The sequence below is a fragment of the Otolemur garnettii genome, unplaced genomic scaffold (genome assembly GCF_000181295.1).
Source record: "Otolemur garnettii isolate 467f Iridium unplaced genomic scaffold, OtoGar3 scaffold00102, whole genome shotgun sequence".
Lineage (NCBI taxonomy): Eukaryota > Metazoa > Chordata > Mammalia > Primates > Galagidae > Otolemur > Otolemur garnettii.
Genome location: NW_003852497.1, coordinates 192581 through 213134, shown reverse-complemented (window position 1 = coordinate 213134; position 20554 = coordinate 192581). Strand labels below are relative to the sequence as shown.

The following is a 20554-nucleotide window of genomic DNA, read 5'->3' as shown; positions in this document are numbered from 1 at the left end:
GCCAGCTCAGGTGTATGTGGCTGGCGCCTTAGCTGCTTGAGCCACAGGCGCTGAGCCCAGTCCCTATTTTTAAAGAAAATATTAGACATATAGTATTTAAAGAATTGGGTTCTCACACAATGTTAGTATTCGTGTGTTAATTTCCTAGGGCTTTTGGAACAAATTGGCAGGCTTCAAACAATGGGAAGTTGAGGGAGGGAGATGGGGGTTACTGTGTGTGGCACACCTCTTGGGGACGGGACACAATTACAAGAGGGACTTTACCTAACAGCTGCAATCAGTGTAACCTAATTCTTTGTACCCACAGTGAATCCCAAACAATTGAAAAAAAAAAAGAAGGAAGTTTATTCTCTTAGTTCTGGAGACTACATGTCTGAAATCACGGTGTCAGCAGGGCCAAGCTCCTCTGAAGGTTCTGGGGAGAATCTCTCATTGCCTTTCCAGCTTCGGGAAGCTCCTGGCATTCCGTGCTGTCCCTTTGTTTGTAGCTGTGTCACTTCATCTCTGCTTGTCATGGCAGGACCTTCTGCTGACATGGCTGTGTGTCCTTTCCTCTTTACGAGGACATTGGTCGCTGGACTTGAGCCCCACCCGATATGGCCTCATCTTAATTTCACTAATTACTATGCAACAACCCTAGTGCCAAATGAGGGCATGTTCTGAGGTTATGGGTGGACAGTTTTGAGGGGACATTATTCAACTTACTGTGTTTTTTTTTTTTTTTTACTTTTAAAGGTTTTTTTATTGTTGGGGATTCATTGAGGGTACAAGAAACCAGGTTATACTGATTGCATTTGTTAGGTAAAGTCCCTCTTACAATTGTGTGTTGCTCCCAAAAGGTGTGTCACACACCAAGATTCCCCCACCTACTTCCCTTCTTCCGTGCCTCTCCCTTTTTCTCTCTCTCTCTCACTGCTTTTCACAGGAAGGTTGAAAATTGAGCAGTAGGCTGAGCATGGTGGTTCATACCTGTAATCCTAGCACTCTGAGAGGCCAAGGTGTATGTATTGCTTGAGCTCAGGAGTTCTGAGCCCAACCTGAGCAAGAGTGAGACCCTGTTTCTACTAAAAATAGAAAAACTAGCTGGGCACGGTGGTGCCTGCCTGTAATCCTAGCACTTTGGGAGGCTGAGGTAGGTGGATGGACTGAGCCAGAAGTTCAAGACCATCCTGAGCAAGATCGAGACCCTGTCTCTTACAAACAAACAAACAAAAAAATAGCTGGGTATGGCTCAGTGCCTGTGGCTCAAGTGGCTAAGGCGCCAGCCACATACACCTAAGGTGGCAGGTTCGAATCCAGCCTGGCCCGCCAGAAACAACAATGATGGCTGCAACCAAAAAATAGCCAGGCGTTGTGGTGGGTGCCTGTGGTTCCAGCTACTTGGAAGGCGAAGGCAGGAGGCTCGCTTGAGCCTAGGAGTTGGAGGTTGCTGTGAGCTGTGATGCAGCGGCACTCTACCCAGGGGTATAGCTTGAGGCTCTGTCTCAAAAAAAAAAAAATAGCTGGGTATCGGGGTAGGCGCCAGGCAGTCCTTTGGGCAAGTAACTTAATTTTTTTTTTTTTGGCCAGGGCTGCATTTGAACTTGCTACCTCTGGCATATGGGGCTGGTGCCCTACCCTTTTGAGCCACAGGTGCAGCCCCCGAGGAATTTTTTTTTTTTTAAGAGACAGAGTCTCATTTTGTCACTCTCCATAGAGTGCTATGAGTCACAGCTCACAGCAACCTCTAGCTCTTGGGCTTAGGCCGTTCTCTCGCCTCAGCCTCTGGTGCAGCTGGTACTACAGGCACAGGTGCCTGCCACAATGCTCTGCTATTTTTTTTGTTGCAGTTTGGCTGGGGCCGAGTTTGAATCCACCACCCTTGGTACCCTACTCATTGAGCCACAGGTGTCACCCAAGTAACTTAATTTTAATGAGCTTGAGTTGACATCATCTGTGAAATGGAGATAGTCGTGTCTATTTGATAAGATTGCTTCTTAGCAAAGTATCTCAAGAATGGAAGAAAAAGTATCCAATGTACTCAAGCCCTACTATCAAACTAATTTCACCCAAGAATATGGGCAAAAGGGAGAGGGAAGTGGGGGGAGGATGAGTGGAGGGAGGGTGTTTGGTGGGATCACACCTATGGTTCATCTTACAAGGGGTACATATGAATCTTTCTAAATGTAGAATATAAATGTCTTAACACAATAACTAAGAAAATGCCATGAAGGCTATGTTAACCAGTTTGATGAAAATATTTCAAATTGTATATAAAGCCAGCACACTGTACCCCATGACTGCATTAATGTACACAGCTATGATTTAATAAAAATTAAAAAAAGATTGCTTGAAGATTAGAGACAACACAGCAAAGAGCTTAGTGTACTGCTTGGTAATGAATGGAGGCCCCAGATGGTGACTGCTATTACCTCTCAGCCAGAGGCAAAGGAGAAGGTGGAGTTTCTAGCCTGATTTGGAAAGATCATATTTGTGTATACAGACTGAGGGTACAGTCCAGGAAGAGAGAGTCTCATCTTCTTTGTGGGGACTCTGTCCTCAGAGTGGTCTTTTTTTTTTTTTTTTTTTGAGACAGTCTCACTCTGTCACCCTCAGTAAAGTGATGTGGCATCACAGCTCACATCAACCTCAAACTCTTGGGCTTAAGTGATTCTCTTGCCTCAGCCTCCCAAGTAGCTGGGACTACAGGTGCCCGCCACAACACCCGGCTATTCTTTGTTTTGTTGTTGTTGCAGTTGTTTAGCTGGCTCGGGCCGGGTTTGAATCTGCCACCCTCTGTAACCACTGTGCTTCAGGCGCCAAGCCCTCAGAGTAGTCTTATTCCTTCAAAGAGTCACCAAATGGTGTGGTCTTCAGTCCCTGTCCTGGGAGAATTCTCATTCATCTCCGAGTTCTTGATAGGATCCTAAAGTCTTTTTGACTCCAAAAGGCTATGAAAGATGTGGAAGGGGACTTGAGCTTTTCTCCTGAGGGCTGTAGTTATGTCTGTTAGATAGGTACGCAGTGTTGTGTTCTCATGAAGGCGAGGGATTGTGATGCTGTGGCCAGTGCACCGGCCTGCAGTCAGGGTGTAGTCTCTGTTCAGTTTATTAATTGTGGATTCAGGTGAATGACCTGACTGTCCTGGGCCGCTTGTTTTTTCTTACAAAATGAAAGATTTCATCAGAGTTTGTAGAGTAGTATAAGTGAGTGAGGTGCGCAAGGAAGAAGAAGAATGACAATAGGAATGAGGATAAATGACATCTGACTTGTGTGGCCTCAGTAGTAGGGGAATGGGGAGAACTGTGGAGTATGAAAAATGGGTTTCTCAGCTAACAGGGGAACTGCTATGCAGCTGAAAGTCTAGGTTTTTGTGTGAAATAACCCAAATTTTACATATAGATTCAAATACCCTCTGCATAGGACAGGTAAAACATAGTATGGGCCAAATCTGCCTGGGGGTCACCAGTTTGCAGCCCTTGGCCTGTGGTTACCAACCAGCTGTACTAGTTCGATGATGATTTGCTCAGTGATGGCACCTGACTGCTGAGGAGGATCAGAGATAACTCATTCTGCTGCAAGGGTTCTGTTTGCAAATGTTAGTACCATTGTGTTGTGTTCATCAAACCTTTTGTAATACACTTTTATTTTTATTTGTGTGTTTTTTTGAGACAGAGTTTCACTTTGTAGCCCTTAGTGAAGTGCTCTGGCGTCACAGCTCACAGCCACCTCAAACTTTTGGGCTCAAGTGATTCTCTTGCCTCAGCCTTCCAAGTAACTGGGACTATAGGTACCTGCCACAATGCCCAGCTATTTTTAGAGATGGTGTCTTGCTCTTGCTTAGGCTGGTCTTGAACTCCTGAGCTCAGGCAATCTACCCGCCTCAGCCTTCCAGAGTGCTAGGATTACAGGCGTGAGCCACTGTGTCCGGCTTTATTTGTGTTTCTAAAGTGTTTAAATTTATATATGCTATCAGTTGATAACCACAACAGTGCTTATGATATAAATACTGTTTCTATTTTCATTTTATGCATGAGATAGATGAGTTAGGCCTAGAGAGGCTCTGTGATTTGTCAAAGGTCATCCAGGTGGTTGGAGAGAAGTCAGAGCTGTTCCCTGGGTCTTTGGGCGTCGGGGCTCATGTACCCTTAGCTCTGTCCCTTTGACCACGTGCATTTTCACCTGTTCCATGTTAGGTCTCTAGTTCCTTCTCCTTCTCCAGGTTGCTGTTTGAACATCTCCTCTTCTGGAGACTTCCCCTGCCCTCTCCCATTTCAAGCTGTCCTCTAGCTCAGCTCCTATTTATTTTCTTTATTTTTTAAAAACTTTTAATTATGAGTACATAATTGTTGACTGTTTTTGCAGGGGTTACGTGATGTTTTGATACAGGCATACAATATGAATTAATCAAATCAGGGTAATTAGAGCATCCATCACCTCAGGCATTTGACATTTCTTTGTGTTAGGAACATTCAGGTCTGCTCTTCTAGTTATTTTAAAGTATACTCTAACTTTTTGTTGGTTATAATCACTTTGTTGTGCTACCAAGCATTCTTCGTTCTATCTATCTAACTATATTTTTGTACCCATTAACCATCCCTACTTTATCCCTCCCTCCCTACTTTCTGTCTCCATTATTTGTTCTAAATATTTAGCTCCACATATGAATGAGAACATGTGAGATCTATCTTTCATTGCTTGGCTTGTTGCATTTAACATAATGCTCCCCAGTTCCATCCATGTTGTTACAAATGGCAGGATTTCATTCCTTTTATGTCTCTTTTGTGTACATGTGCCAGAATATCTTTATCCATTCATCTGGTAATGGACACTTAGGTTGATTCCAAATCCCATTTAATTTCTTTGTGCCCCTCACTACTATTTATATGTTTTGCAACATACATATATGTATATTTTTAATTCCTCTCCCCTTCTTGCATGTAAGCACCGTGAAGGCAGGACCCATTATTTTGTTTGATGTTTTATCTTTTGTTTCTAACTAGGGAAGGGCTGGCTCATAGTAGGTACTCAGTAAATTTGTGGAGTCTGTGTGTATATGTGTGTGTGAGAGTGGGCTGCCACTGAGTTCTCATATTTGGAGTTGGATGGATGGAAGAGGTGGGGAAAGGGGAGTCTGCCTAAAAATTGATACATTAGGGGTGGCGCCTGTGGCTCAAAGGGGTAAGGTGCTGGCCCCATATGCCAGAGGTGGCAGGTTCAAACCCACCCCCAGCCAAAAACCACACACACACACACACAAATTGATACATTAGTTTTTCTGATAGCTTTGGCTCTCTGTTTTTTCTAAGTTTTCTGTTCCCTGCCGACCATGCTGTTGTTCTTCCCAGGTACCCAAAGTTGGGAATCTACCCCTGGCTACTGAAGTCCTCAAAAGCCTAGCAGCTCTTCCAGCCCTGGAGAAGAAGCCACAAGTGGCCTACAGGACAGAGATCATTGGAGGGGTGGTGGTCCACACACCCATCAATCAGGTGCGGGGCCTGGCTGAGGCTGCCAGGGAGGTGGGGTGAAGGTATGAAGGTGTCTATGCCAGGGGTGTGCACAGAGGACTGGGCAGGGAGAGGCTGGAAATCTAGTACAGATGGAGTGATGAGGAGAATATAGGGGTAGTCCTGAGTCATGGCAGTGTAGAAATTGTACCAGACCCAAGAGACCAGTGCTTGTAAAGCCCGTGAGAAATGGACCCAAAGCAGGGCAGGAACAGCTGCAAAGCCCAGTGTTCCTCCTCCCATCTGGTGGTTACCCCCTCTTCTTGTTTGCATTCTCTGTCCTTTCCTTTCTCCTGGGTCTTCCCAGCCTCCCTGAGACTTGTCTGGGAAAGCACCCAGTAGAGAGCCTAATGGAAGTAAAGAGAAGGTTGATTTTTCCTGTATATTTCTTTTTTTGACCTAGCAGCAAAGAGGCAAGAGATTAGGGCAGAGGGAGGTGATAGGGCTGTGGCCTGTGGAGCAGTAGAGGGAGGTGCTAACCCTGACACTGTTTCCTTATAGAATGGTGGTGATGGGCAGGAGGGGAGTGAGCCAGGATCCCATGCCATCCTCCGTAGGTCTCAGAGTTACATCCCCACATCGGGCAGCCGCGCTTCCACTGGCTCCCCCCTCATTAAGAGTGGCTACTGTGTGAAGCAAGGGAACGTGGTGAGTGTCAGCACAGGGGCAGGATTGGCGTTCTGGTGTCTCCTGGGAGCCGGTAGGTGTGGATGGAGCAGAGGAGAGAGGAGCATGACAGGAGGAGCCTCCACCTCCACCCATGAGATTTGGGGATCAGCCCTTTGCCCCCACCTGTTAGAGGCACTGTTCTGATATGAAGATGCCTTTGCCCCTGCTTCCGCAATGGAGCCTGACTACTGTGGGGTGGGGTTCCTGGGAGCTTAGCATTCGAACACCCCCACAGCGTTGGAGACTTCTTCTGATGCCCTGCTTTTTGTTTGTTATTTTAGCGGAAGAGCTGGAAACGTCGCTTCTTTGCGCTTGATGACTTTACCATCTGTTACTTCAAGTGTGAGCAGGTTTGTAGTAGCTTCGGGCCCTGCTGAGAGGTCGTAGAAGCAAGAGGCACGCAAGTGCACACCCACAGGGCAGGCATGCACAGAGATCTGTCTTCAGTGATGCTGCGCGCTGCTCTTTACAGGGTGTGACTTGTCCCTTTCGCAGTGAGCTGCTGTGTGCTCAGCACCACGGAGCATCTTCTTCTTAGATTTTCTTTTTCTCCTGATGATGACTTTAAGACCAAGTTGTTTGCCAGCCTGGTTTTAGTCAACCATCTCTGTGACAGGGCATTGTTCAGCTGGTCTGGGTCATACAGCATTATGCAAACAGCCTCACTGACCTGTTTTTCCTCTTTTTCCACCAGGATCGGGAACCACTGCGTACTATATATCTCAAGGATGTTCTCAAGACCCATGAATGTCTAGTCAAGTCTGGGTAATGGTGTCTGCTACTTCTGTTATGATCAAAACTTCCATTTGTCCTCTTAAATCTCCATTTACTACCCTCTGGAGCTCTAAGCGAGAGTCTTCTTCCTGGAGCAGGGACAGGAGCCTAACATCTTGCAGCTGACTCACTATATCCAAGCTAATCAGGGACAAGGTCACTCTGGGCAAACTCACCCTGTTCGCATTTCCTTACTGTACCTCCTAAGAAGATGAACCTCCATAATGTGAGCCTCCATAATAATTTCTAGTGGAAAAAAAGAAAGAATATAGAAACAAAGAAAGGAGTGGAGTTCAGATGCTTCTCAGGTATGAGAATTACATGTCCAGTCTCCAGGAGACTTGGGGCTTGGAGGATGGACTGTGCCTTTGAGTCGTTAACTTCAGTGCCTCTTCCTGGAACTGCTTATACCCCTCTCTTGCTTTTGACCCTTGTGGCTCATTATTATGAGGCTGATACACAACATCTCTATTATTCCCGTTGGGTAGGAAGAATGAGGTTTTTTTGAGACAGAGTTTCACTATGTTGCTCTCGGTAGAGTGCCATGGTGTCACAGGTCACAGCCTCAAACTCGGGCTTAAGTGATTCTCTTTCCTCAGCCTCCCAATTTGCTGGGACTACTGGTGCCTGCCACAACACCTAGCTATTTTTTTAGTTGCAGTTGTCATTGTTGTTTAGCTAGCCTGGGTGGGGTTTGAACCCGCCAGCCTCAGTGTATGTGGCCGGCTCTGTAACCACTGTGTTACTGGTGCTAAGCCAGAACAAGTATTTTTTTTTTTTTTCAGTTTTGGTTAGGGTCAGATTTGAACCCACCACCTCTGGTATATGGGGCCAGTGCCCTACTCCTTTGAGCCATAGGTACCGCCCTGGAGAACAAGTATTTTTAATGTGTTCCTCTTTTCACTAGGAAATGATTACCTTCCAATTGCCACGGTGCATAGAATAAGTTTGGATCTTGGCAAGAGATTGCCCAGATCTAGCACCAAAAACAGATGCTCCTAGAACTAACCTTCAGAGAGCCCAAGGGTTTTTGGGCACTTAGAAATTCTCTTTTCGGCCATCAAACTGCAGTATTTTGGGACTATGAATGGGACTGTTTGTTTGTGTCTCTCAGTCCCATGGACTGTGTGTGCAGAGCCCACATACAAAATCGGAGAAGCTGTTAGCTGTCTCACGAAGGCATGGGATGGTCTTGCATGAAAACAGTGTGCTTTATGATCCAAGGAAACAGGGACAGAAGCACTCTACTCAGGCTCTGCACACACAGTCCCCAGGATGGAGAGACACACACACAGTCCTTAAAGTCCTGCAAATGGAGATTGCCAGGTATACAAGATTAGAGAGGTTCCAGTAATAGTTTATAATTTTTTTTTTTTTTTTTGAGATGGAGTCTCACTGTGTTGCCCTCAGCAACAAAGCTCACAGCAACCTTGAACTCTTGGGCTCAAGCGATTCTCTTGCCTCAGCCTCCTGAGTAGCTGGGACTACAGGTGCCTACCACAACGCCCGGCTATTTTTTTGTTGCAGTTGTCATTGTTGTTTAGCTGGCCTGGGCTGGGTTCAAACATGCCAGCCTGGGTGTATGTGGCTGGTGCCCTATCCACTGAGCTACAGGCTCTGCCCTTCTTTTTTTTTTTTTTGTGAGACAGAGAGTCTCACTTTTTTGCTTGGGTAGAGTGTCATGGCATCATAGCTCACAGCAACCTCAAACTCTTGGGCTCAAGAGATTCTCTTGCCTCAGCCTCCCAAGTAGCTGGGACTACAGGTGCCCACCGCATTGCCAGGCTGTTTTTAGAGATGAGGTCTCACTGTAGTTCAGGCTGGTCTTGAACTCTTGAGCTCAAGCAATATACCCACCTTGGTCTCCCATAGTGCTAGGATTAAAGGTGCAAGCCACCATGCCCGGCTTGACAATTTATAATTAATGAAAGTGGCCATGGATGTGTAAGTTGCCAGAAGTATTGCTCCACAGGTAGGCAGTGGGCAGAGGAAAGACTGGGCATGATTAGACTTTTGGAGATCTTTAACTGTGCCTGACTCTGCAGGTCCCAGAGACTATCTTGGCTTGTGAGGGCAGCGTAGGAAACCAAGGCAGGGTTCAATCCTAAAAGTGCCTCAGACGTTCCCTAAATCTCTTGAATTTTGCCAGACTGACATCATACTCTGAGTAAAAGCAGTGAGGGAGTTGAAGACCAACAGAGAAGGACGTCCTGAGGGCTCTGCAGCTTCTAGGCCTGTCAGATTGTTTGGCTTCTCCGGAACCGCGTGGGAGGGTGCAGGACGTCTGGTAGTCAGTGAACATTTGTTAGTTGAGCTGAATTGAATGAACAGCACCATGCAGCCTGAGAAGGAGATGTGAAAGCAGCGGGGATTTCCTACCTGCTTTGCTTTCACCTCCTCAGTAGTCAGTTACACGGTTTGACTGTATATGCATGAGTAATTTGAAAGGCTACAACACTGTAACCGGAAAGAAGAGCCTTTTGTATTGAGAAACACAGAAAGTAATAACAGTAGTTGGTGAAATGTGTTTCAAGTGACTATTCATGACAAGCATTATGCCAGATGCCTTATAATTGATCTTTGTGGTGACCCAGCTTATAAAGCAGAGCCCTTCCTCCCTGTTTTTTACTTGGGATTACGAAGGCTCACAGTCTATTTATTTATTTATTTATTGAGACAGAGTCTCACTCTGTTGCCTTGGGTCGAGTGCTGTGGCATCATAACTCATAGCAACCTCAAATTCTTGGGCTTAAGTGATCCTTCTGTCTTAGCTTCCCAAGTAGTTGGGACTATAGGTGCCTGCCTTGATGTCTGGCATGGATTCCTGGCTTATTTTCTATATTTAATAGAGACGAGGTCTTGCTCTTGCTCAGGCTGGCTTCAAACTTGTGAGCTCAAGTAATCTATCCACCTTGGCTTCCCAGAGTGCTAGGATTATAGGAGAGCCACCGGGCCCGGCCTATGAAGCCTTTAAAACACTGCCCGAGTATCTTTTTCCTAAGTAGAGAGGGGATTCAGCCTCAGGTTTGTCTGGCCCCAGTCTTTTTTTTTTGAGACAGAGCCTCAAGCTGTCCCCCTGGGTAGAGTGCCATGGCCTCACAGCTCACAGCAACCTCCAACTCCTGGGCTCAAGCTAGTCTCCTGTCTCCACCTCCCGAGTAGCTGGGACCACAGGCGCCCGCCACAACACCTGGCTATTTTTTTTGGTTGTAGCCATCATTGTTGTTTGGCGGGCTCGGGCTGGATTTGAACCTGCCACCTTAGGTGTATGTGGCTGGTGCCTTAGCCACTTGAGGCACAGGCGCCGAGCCGGCCCCAGTCTTGTTCTTTCCACTTAGGTCTTTAGTCTAATGCATCTCCTTAGCCCAGGAGCCCGTGGCAGGGGCCAGGGCCCTGTCATTTTCTTTCAAGTTTTTGGGTTTTTTTTTTTTTTTTAGAAAGAGTTTCACTTTAGCCATGGTGTCCTAGCTTACAGCAACCTCAAACTCTTGGGCTCAAGCGATTCTCTTGCCTCAGCCTCCCACCCACCATAATGCCCAGCTATTTTTTGCAGTTGTCATTGTTGGTTAGCTGCCCTGGGCCGGGTTTGAACCTGGCACTGAGCCTTCTTTCACCTTTTTGTTCATGAAGCCAATCCTGCTTATGATCAGTCCATTCTTGGAATCATCCTCGTGGTTGCCATATAACACATACTCTTCACATCTAAGGGTGTGTCTAGTCTTGCTTTCTTATGTTCTTTAATTTGGTAGGAATTAGATCTCAGTCCTTCTGTGTCCCCCACAGTGACTGGACATGGGCTGCGCAGCAGCTGTTTAACGCTGTGAATAGTGCCGGCTGACTCGGCTGGTCACTGAGTGTGAGCTACGTCTTGCCCTCTTCCTTGCAGAAGTCAGGATATCTCTTCTGCAGCCAAACCCTGCTCCCTCCTTCCTTTCCTTCTCTTCAGCACCTTGTCCTTAGTACAATGAAGCAAAAAGCAGCAACCAAGTGAAGCTGATGGAGCTGCTGCTTGGGTGAGAGAAAGATTTGGAAGGGGTGAGTTGGTCCCCTTAGGAGGGCCACGTGGCAGTGGAGTAATTAAAAGCACAGACTCCAGCGTCAGACCTGGGTTCAAATCTGTCACATCTCGGACAAATCATTTTATACTCTCTGAACCTGGGTTTCCTTGTACACAAAATTGGGAAAGTCTTTGGGATCTCACTGGGTGGTTGTGATAATTGGATGAAATAATGGGCCTGAGAGCCCTCAGAACACTGCTTCATACAAAACACTTTGTGTATCTTGGCCTTAGAAGAATGAAGGAAGAAAGAAAACTGTAGGAAGTGGGAATGAGGGGTGGGCAGTGGTAGATTGTTAGGCAGGAGGTTTTGGAGGGAAAGGAGCTTTGTCTTTTGAGAACTGCTGCTGGTGGTGGGGAAGGTCCATCTGATGGCAAAACCTCCTGAGCCGTCTAGGAAATGAGGCTGGAGGAATCCCCTAGAGTGTTCTTTGAGGCTCCGTGAAGGAAGAATGGCTTGGAACTCCCCCACTTCTCTTTTTTAAAATTTTAAATGGTGGGGGGCCCTGGTGCCTTAACTTAGGACGGGTCTTCAGTGTGTATGCCAGCATGCCCAGTAACTTTCTTTTTCTTTCTGTCTAGAGATCTTTTAATGAGGGACAACCTGTTTGAAATAATAACAAGCTCCAGGACCTTCTATGTACAGGTAAAATGCTCACTCTGAGGAGATGATGGCGTTCCCTTTCTGTGAATAGCGTACTGATTAACCTTGCCCTTTCCTTTGCTTGAACTTTCTAGGCAGTAAATTTAGCTCTGATAGTCAGTCTGAGTCCCATTTTATTCTAAACAGGATGTTTGCCAAAAGCTTCCCAACCATAAAATAATCAGAGCAGGTTGAGCCGCTGTACTGGGGAGTGTGAGTTTGTAAGCAGCTGCTCTCAGTTGCTGGGGGCTCCAGCTAAGCAGAGAAAAGGAGAACTGGTCAGTGATTTCACTTCTCCTTGGAGGGTATTTATAAGTCTCATCTGTGTGTGGACATTGCTGTGTGCGGAAGGACAAAATCTCAGAGGGCCCTGTGCGGGCACCAGGTGCAGAGCCCAGCTGCACAGAGAAAGCCATTGTTTAGGCTCTGACAGTTCACTTAGCAGCAGCTTCTCCCCTCCACCCACAGCCTTGGATTTCTCCCAACTCCTTCTAAAGTCATAGGAGTTAGAAGGGTGGATTTCCAAGCAGGGCCTACATTTTCAGGGCCAAGTCTTTAACCCTGCCTGCAGAGCAGTCTACAGAGAGTGCCTGGATTCACAGCACTGCCATGATGCTGGACTTCTGCAGTAAAACCGACTTGTAGTGTCTTGGATTCACTGTGAGGCTTCCAAACTAAGGCTTTTCAGGATTCCTTCTTCTCTGCCCCAAATGTGGCTCTAAACTAAACACTCTCCTGTTTTTTTTTTTCTTTGAGACGGAGCCTCAGCTATCCCCTTGGGTAGAGTGCCGTGGCATCACAGCTAACAGCAACCTCCAACTCTTGGCCTCAAGCGAGTCTCCTGCCTCAGCCTCCCCAGTAGCTGGGACCACAGGCGCCCGCCACAATGCCTGGCTTTTTTTTTTTTGTTGCAGCCATCATCGTTGTTTGGTGGGCTCGGGCTGGATTTGAACCCACCACCTTAGGTGTATGTGGCTGGCGCCTTAGCCAGTTGAGCCACAGGTGCCGAGCCAACACTCTCCTTTTTACAGGGGGCTGGTCCCCTACCTCATTTCTTAGTCAGTGGCTCCAGCTGTGGGTCTTTCTGCTTGAGCCCAGCAGGGCACCTCACCCTGTCTGAAGGGGTCACAGAAAGTTTCCTGAACAAAGATATATAAGCCAAGTTGGGAGAAAAGTGGCCTAGGCAAGGGAATAGCACCTTTTTTTAAAAAAAAAGTCTGGGCTCGGCACCTGTGGCTCAATCAACTAAGGCGCCAGCCACATACACCTAAGGTGGCAGGTTCAAATCCCCAGCCCGGGCCCGCCAAACAACAATGATGGCTGCAACCAAAAAATGGCTGGGCATTGTGGCGGGCACCTGTAGTCCCAGCTACTTGAGAGGCAGAGGCAGGAGACTCGCTTAAGCCCAGGAGTTGGAGGTTGCTGTGAGCTGTGATGCCACGGCACTCTACCCAGGGGGATAGCTTGAGGCTCTGTCTCCAAAAAAAAAAAAAAAAAGTCTGGAGATAAAAGGAATGGAGAATGTATGGGAAGCTGGACGGGTAGGCATATGATTTGTGTGTCTTGTAGAAGAGCTTGTATTTTATCTCGAGAGTTAGTGCCTTAAGGGAGTGACTTGATTGGTTTTACCTTAAAATAAAAAATCACTTGAAGATGGGTCCAGTGGCTCATGCCTGTAATGCATGGGAGGCAAGGGTGGGAGGATTGTTTGAACCCAGGAGCTTGAGGTTGCTGTGAGCTATGGTGATGCCACAGCACTCTACCCCAGGGGTCCTCAAACTTTTTAAACAGGGGCCCAGTTCACTGTCCCTCAGACCGTTAGAGGGCCGGACTGTGGGTCCTGGGACGAGTCGGCTGCTAAGCAGGACAGGCAGCAATGGCAGAAACACCCGGCGGGCTGGATAAATGTCCTCGGCGGGCCACAGTTTGAGGACGCCTGCTCTACCCGGTGTCTGAGCAAGACTTTTGTCTCAAAAAAAAAAAAAAGCCTGTATTTACCTTTCAGAGCCTTGCTTTCCTTATCTGTAACAAGAAGAGGAATATCCTCTCCCTTAGCCATTTGAATGCTGTGCTGTCTATTGACTACCAGGCAGGTGCAGTGTAAAGGTCAGATGAGGTAGGACAACAGAGATCCATTAGAAGGCTGTGGTAATAATTTAGGTGAGGTAAAGGAAGCCTTGAACTGGGATGGAGAAAAGTGGGAAATTTAATAGAAAACAAAGCGTCTGAGTTCCTAGGATTTGAAAGTTAAGAGAAGGCAGAGAAGAGAAGCAAGAACAATGTCCAGATGTTTGGCTAAGAGGGCCAGTGGCTGTGTGAGGAGCACAGGAGGAGGGACCGTTGAGAGGAAGGACAAAGTTAGCATGGGTGGTTATGAAGTTACAGTGCCTAGGGGACATCAAAGGGGCTTGTTATGAATACCACTGGATACATACTGCTTGACACACTGACGACACCGAATCACATTTGTCAAGTGAATGATTGTGCTGGGCAAGAATTCAGAAGAAAGAGAGCTTTGGCCTAAAGATAGTGATTTGGGAAACATAAAACTCAACAAAAAAATGTTCGAAAGACTCTACATCATGTACATGACTATATGCACCTTTGCTAGAAGACTCTTAGCACTTCAGTCCTTTTTTTGTCTCTTGCCCTCCACATTTCTGGGATAGTTGAACACTGGCATTACCCCAATAAATAAATCTGTTTATCACCCCTAATTCATACAGGATAGAAATGTAAGGGAAATGTCTACATAGATTAAAAATCATTTACAATATTTGTTAATTCATTAAGAAATAGTAATGTAAACTCATTAGTTAAAAAAATCTGCATGAAAAATAAATGTATTTTTGAAAATAGCAAGAAGAGTAGTATTCTTTTCGTATTTTTGCAAATTTCTTCAATAGCTGGCTTAATAGAAGACAGCAGGAATCTCATAGCAGCTTCTGTATTCTATCTGTGGCCATGTGTTGTTTTGATCAAAGAATATGGAGAAAATCTGGACTCCCATAGATATGTATTTGGAAAAAAAGAGACTATTTTAATAGCCTTTTTGGATAATTGTGAATATTCTTAGATTCTATGCCAAAACTTGACAAGTGGTAATTTCTTAATGCTTACTGCAATTTTGAATCTGAGACCATATTAATAAATGTCTTCTATTAAGCCCCAGTGGTCAGTTTTGCACCTTAAGTAGTTACTTTTTATCTGGGTATAATTTTGTAACAGCATGCATTGGTCATGTGGAAATTAGTGGTCTCACTGAGTTATGCAATTGTTGACACATTTCATTATGCAATATAAAAAAAATCACATTCATTAGTAGCATTACCACTAATATCATTAGCAATTATATAAGTATGAAAAGCTGTCAAGCTCATGGAGTGGATACAAATTTTCTGAAATTCTGATTTTTGCTTTGAAATATCAAAATCATCCAGCCTAAGCAAGAGCCAGACCCCATCTCTACTAAAAACAGAAAAACTAGCTGGCTGTCGTGGTGGGCATCTGTTGTCCCATCTACTCAGCGGGCTGAGGTAGGAGTATCACTTGAGCCCAGGAATTTGATGTTGCTCTGAGCCATGACTCCATGGCATTCTACCCAAGGCAACAGAGTAAGATTTTGTCTAAAAAAAAAAAAAAAAGTCAAAATGATGATTCTTTTCCCTCACATTATAGGCCCATTTCATTCATTTCTGAGATAAGGTCTGCCAATACGTAAGTCTTAGTAAGTTTGGCTGATAATTTATGTGTCAAAATAAAAATTATGTTTCATGCAAAAGGTGAAAAGATATAACTGCTTATACAGTTTGGGGCTAAGGTGCCCCTGTTTTACCCAACATGACAAAGTGGTATTCTTAGAGCCAATGTGTAGATTAAGACAAGAGAAATGTGTAGATTAAAAATAATTTACAATATTTGTTAATTCATTAAGAAATAGTAATGTAAACTCATTAGTTAAAAAAATCTTTATGAAAAATATATTTTTGAAAATAGCAAGAAGAGTAGTGTTCTTTTCATATTTTTGCAAACTTCTTACCTGCTCCCTAAGGTTACACTCAGTGAATCTGCCCAAAAGAGCTGGTATAGTGCCAAGCAACTTGTAGGTAGGCAGCATATCACTTAATTCTCAGCATTCTCTGGAGTCATCTCTACTTTACATGCAGGGAAACAAAGTCTCTAGAGGTACATTATTTGTCTGAGATCATAAACCAGTAAATTATGGAGTCTAGTGGAATGTACCAGGTGCTGGAGCAAGACCTCCTCACTTGGGTTTTTTAAGAGCAGATTATTCCAGAGCATATGATGTAGAGGGTGTGGCCACAGACAACCTGAAAAGTCTGTCTGTATCAGGGATGGCCAACTTGGGGCAACTAGGAATGCACACGGATTGTGGTGACCAGGGTCTGGCAATAATCATGTATCTTAGCAGACAAAAGGTGGTGGGCTTGACAGCAGGTAGACATTTTTCAGTTCTGGGCATGGGTTCAAAGTGAGATTTCAATCCTTGGGATTCAAGCAGTGTTTTCTAGTCACTAAAGATGAGAGGTTTTAGGTAGTTGATCAAGGGGAACATTAGTTACTTGAAAGGAGAAACGCATTGCAAACTGGTCTTGGTACTTGGCTTAGCTCAGTTGTCAGAACTGTGATGCTGTGTCAGGACAAGAGTAGCAGTAAGTGAACTCACAAATGAGTTGCAGAATATGGGCTAGACCTCTTTGGGTACTTGCCATTTAATTTAGGCTACAAGGTGGATAATGACACTTGGAAACATGTAGTACAAAATTTGCAAAATCATAGTGGCAGGGCTGTGTCCAAAGGTGGGACTGGTTCTTGGGAAGAGGGCAGAGGCAGTCTGCTGCTGGGAGAGAAGGTCTGCAGAGGTTAGGGGAAGAATGAAGGGGGAGTTGCCTAAAAACACTGGGGCAGTGGCCATAGCCAGAGGTAGATATTGGAAGCCTTTTATTGATGCCCTTAGAATTCCTTGTTTCAGACCATTGCATCTGTGACAGTGCTGGGTAGTAGATGCTCCATAAAAGCTCATTGACCTGCATTAATACGGTGGGTTTCAGTGACTCAATTTAACACTTTTTGTCCCTCTTTACCTCCATTACTCCCATCAAGGACAGAAACCCTACTTTTTCTTTTAAGCCATGCCCCAGAAACAAGTGCACACATATAAACACACCAGGAAGAGATGAAGATAAGAGCTTGCACTTCCCTTTTTTCTATACTGAATTTATCTTTTTGTTGGGAAACCACCAGTTTATTAAGTAACTGGAAAAGGTTGAGGGGAGAGAGAGAGTGCAGTCTGCATGCGTAGCACATGTTGGGGAGGTGGTCACCCTATGAAACCATTGCCCATGCAAGTATCTTCTGTGTCCATCTAGCCATGAAGGGTTTGTTTTGGACATGAAGGGGTACAGACGCAAGTATGAGAATTTGTTAAACTGGTCATATTTTATCCTGATAGAATGCAAAGGGAAGGAGTCATTTTGGGGATGGGGAATAGGAGGGGAGGCTGTGGAGAAGCTTGGGGCGTGGTGTGTGATGTTTGCAGAGAGGTTTGCACATGCACACAGATGCATGTTTGTGTATTTTGGTGGGACCTGTAGTGAACAGTAGGGACAGAGGGCGGTAACAAATGTACATTTCTGGAGGTCAAAGATTCAGTCCTGGTCCTCCTTCTGTGCCTGGCACCTGATGTGGTCACATGAACTCAGAAAGCACTGAGATGCTCCACCTGTCACAGAGCCGCTGCTGCCCTCTTCTGGGGTTGGTAGGTTGTTTCTGGGGGAAAATACTTTTAAGTCCTTAACTTTGTCCTATGTACATCTTGTTGAGTGTGGCTCTCCAGGCCCCGAGTAGCAACTTTCCAGGCCTGAATAGAGATTCAAGACAGATGTGACAGATGTAGGTAGCTTGTGCTTTGAGAAAAGCCCCACTTCTGGAGATAATACACATGATAATACATATCTTAGAGGATTTGTAGGCAGATTTGGTTTTCAGGGGCTGTAATTGAGAGTAGGATGATAGGATAGTTACAGTGGAAAGATGACCACAGTGGGAGTAGGGAGAATGTGAGTCTTAACCAGCTATGAGCCTTGAGCTCTGGCTTTCTGGGCCTTATTTTCTTTCTCTGTAAAATTGGGAGATATACTAGGGGACTTATTTTCTTGAGGGGATGAGGGACTTCAGTAGGGCATGGGGCACTAAATTGTCCCCTCCCCTATACCCTGTGCCTCCCTTCAGACCAGCTTCACTTTATACTGTTTTTATCCAGTGTCAAATAAAATATAACTGGAAAAAATGTCTTCAAAAGTCTGAAAGCTACTGGACTAGATGATTTCTGAGATCCCTTCTACCTCTACTGGTCGTGTGATTTTTATGAACTTAAAATTGAGTCAGAGACTTGAAAGCTGAAATCATAGTGCCCAAAACATCTCTGTAAGTGCCGTGGATGTTTTGCAGGCAGACAGTCCAGAAGACATGCACAGCTGGATTAAGGAGATTGGGACAGCTGTCCAGGCCCTCAAGTGCCACACCAGAGTAAGTCATTTCCTTTCTGTTGCACAGTGTCAACTTAGAGATGAATTCTCCTTGAGTAGGCATGTTTTATTTGGTGATGTAAGTAAGCAGCCTGGTCCCTAACATGCAGTTGAAGCACCAGCTGTCTTGTTTTTCTCTTTTAACTAATTCAGGTACAAGTTTTTCTTTTTCTGTCCCCTCCCCTTTTTTTTTCTTTTTTGGCTGGGGCTGGGTTTGAACCCGCCACCTCCGGCATATGGGACAGGCACCCTACCCGTTTGAGCCACAGGTGCTGCCCCTTTTTCTGTTTTTGATTGTTGGAGAAGGTGCGGTAGGATTGCATAGAGAAATGGAATATATGATATATCCTCTAAGTCTCCCTGCCAGGGAAATCTCTACATACCTGGAGCGAATGCTGTTGGCTATATTTGATTTTTGCAGATAAGTGTCTCTGGACCTATGAGGTGGTGTTCTTGGGACTTTGGGATAAACATCTGGAAAATCCCTAACTTTGCTTTATCTTTTCCTTCCCTTTGATTTTTTTTTTTTTTCTTATAGGAAACATCCTTTTCTAGATCTATTTCTTTGACTCGACCTGGAAGCTCCAACCTCCCAGGTGGGCCCAACTCATTCTTATGCAGGGGGCGACCACCTGTGGAGGAGAAGAAAGCCCTATGCAAAGCCCCCTCTCTGGCCTCCTCCTGGCAGCCCTGGACACCTGTTCCCCAGGCTGGGGAAAAGCTACTTCCAGCTGAAGAGACTCCAGAGGACACTTCGTTCATGCCTCGACTTGGGGAGAGCAATACTTCTGGAGTGTTTCTGCCTGCCCGGATAAGGCACAGATCGGAACCCCAGCAGCCCAAGGAGAAACCATTTATGTTCAACCTTGATGATGAAAACATACGGACCTCTGATGTGTGATAAAGCATAATGCCATGGGAAGGAAGAAGAGGACTTGCGAGGAGGAGGCTGTGACTCAGTTTCTCTCCTTGTTGGAGGACAGAGGCCTTTATGTCATTCATATTCCTATGGATGCTCTGTGGGAGGGAGGGGTCCAGCCAGCTGGCTTTTTTTTTTTTTTTGTAATATCAGTGCATATTTAATTTTGGGAAATCACTAGGTTAGACCTGTAAGCATACTCAATGGAGAGTATACTTTCCCCTGCATAAAAAAGAGCACATAGTAAACTCTCACTTGACTATTCCAAGGTCTCCCTGGTGAAGGGTTATTTTAGGAACTCCTCTCCAGAGGAGGCTGGGAGTTCAGTTTTGTAAACCCTGATCAAGATTTATTCTCTTGTCTTTGTTTTGGTTTCTTCATTTTGTTTTCAGTCCCAGCATAGAATTCCTGTTTGTTCACTGAGGCTTGTGAAGTGGGTGGGCTTGTGACAGGAGGTGTTAATATCAGAGGCTTAGAGGGCAGCCCTCAGAGTGTCTGCCAGGACAGACGCCTTCAGGAGCCCTCTTAGGGGATGGTATAGAGACCTCTTGTAAGGTATGGGAATAATCCAATTATACCAACAGTAAATACATCAGCAAATTTTGGAAATTACTCTTGTTTTCTTCTAGATGCTTTTGAACCTTCAATACTGTAGATGCAGTGATAGACCTACCCACCTAGTTTCTGTCTCAGGCCCCAAGAGTGGATTTATCAGTGTTAAATATTATCACTGCTGAGTACAGAACAGACATTTCCCTTGATATGGCATTATTTGGAATGTGAGAGTTGGTAAATGTATGATAATTCACATATGTGGTAGATCAATCTCTATTTCAAAGTTTTAGATGAGCTTGAAAATAAATGCTGAGATGACATGGATTATAGTTCATGCAGTTAAGCTTTTATGAACCATGTTTTCAGACAGGAGAAAAGTTCTGTTTTTGCAAAGACAGATTCTCCTGAGCTCTTGCCTCAAAGCTCTTTTTGAACATTGTCTGTGCTGGCAGATTTGCTTTCTTTTCATTCTTTCTGTCGCCCTTTGAATGAAGCCTTACGTATTTGCATGATCAAATCCTGTGATACTAGGTTCTATACATTTAACAGTGAAGAGGATACAAAAATAATCTTGAGACATTTATATTTGTAATGAAATAGAACCTGGACATAGAAACATTGATTTGGAGGTTACTAGTTGCTGGCTAGAGATTTCTCAGGTAGAAGAGCATAGAAGATTGACTTTCCCACCAGCATTTTAGGGCATGCCTTTTTTCATTTGATAAGAAGATACTATTTCTAGTTTTCCTGGGAGAATCTGTCCATCCAATTTATGTGAATTGCCATCAAAGAACTTATTAGGGTTCTCTAAAGAGAGAACTTCTGTAATTTTTTATCAGCTAGCTCAATTAGTACTTACATTTTTTTCCCCTGTGTTTGTTTTTTTTTTTTTTTTTTTTTTTT

The 20554-nt window shown here is 45.0% G+C and overlaps 1 protein-coding gene across 2 annotated transcripts in view; it reads left to right on the top strand.

The window, feature by feature from the left end:
- The window catches only part of PLEKHA2 (pleckstrin homology domain containing A2), a 52707-nt gene extending 32196 nt beyond the window's left edge, over positions 1 to 20511 (top strand). For both annotated transcript variants that reach the window (XM_023517022.1, XM_003796280.3), the window contains 7 exons: positions 5328 to 5468; positions 5988 to 6134; positions 6437 to 6505; positions 6850 to 6920; positions 11569 to 11632; positions 18101 to 18178; positions 18716 to 20511. In XM_023517022.1, the coding sequence (XP_023372790.1) occupies positions 5328 to 5468; positions 5988 to 6134; positions 6437 to 6505; positions 6850 to 6920; positions 11569 to 11632; positions 18101 to 18178; positions 18716 to 19078 (933 nt within the window). In that variant the 3' untranslated portion in view covers positions 19079 to 20511. The remainder of the gene's footprint in view (positions 1 to 5327; positions 5469 to 5987; positions 6135 to 6436; positions 6506 to 6849; positions 6921 to 11568; positions 11633 to 18100; positions 18179 to 18715) is intronic.
- Positions 20512 to 20554: the final 43 nt, after the last annotated feature.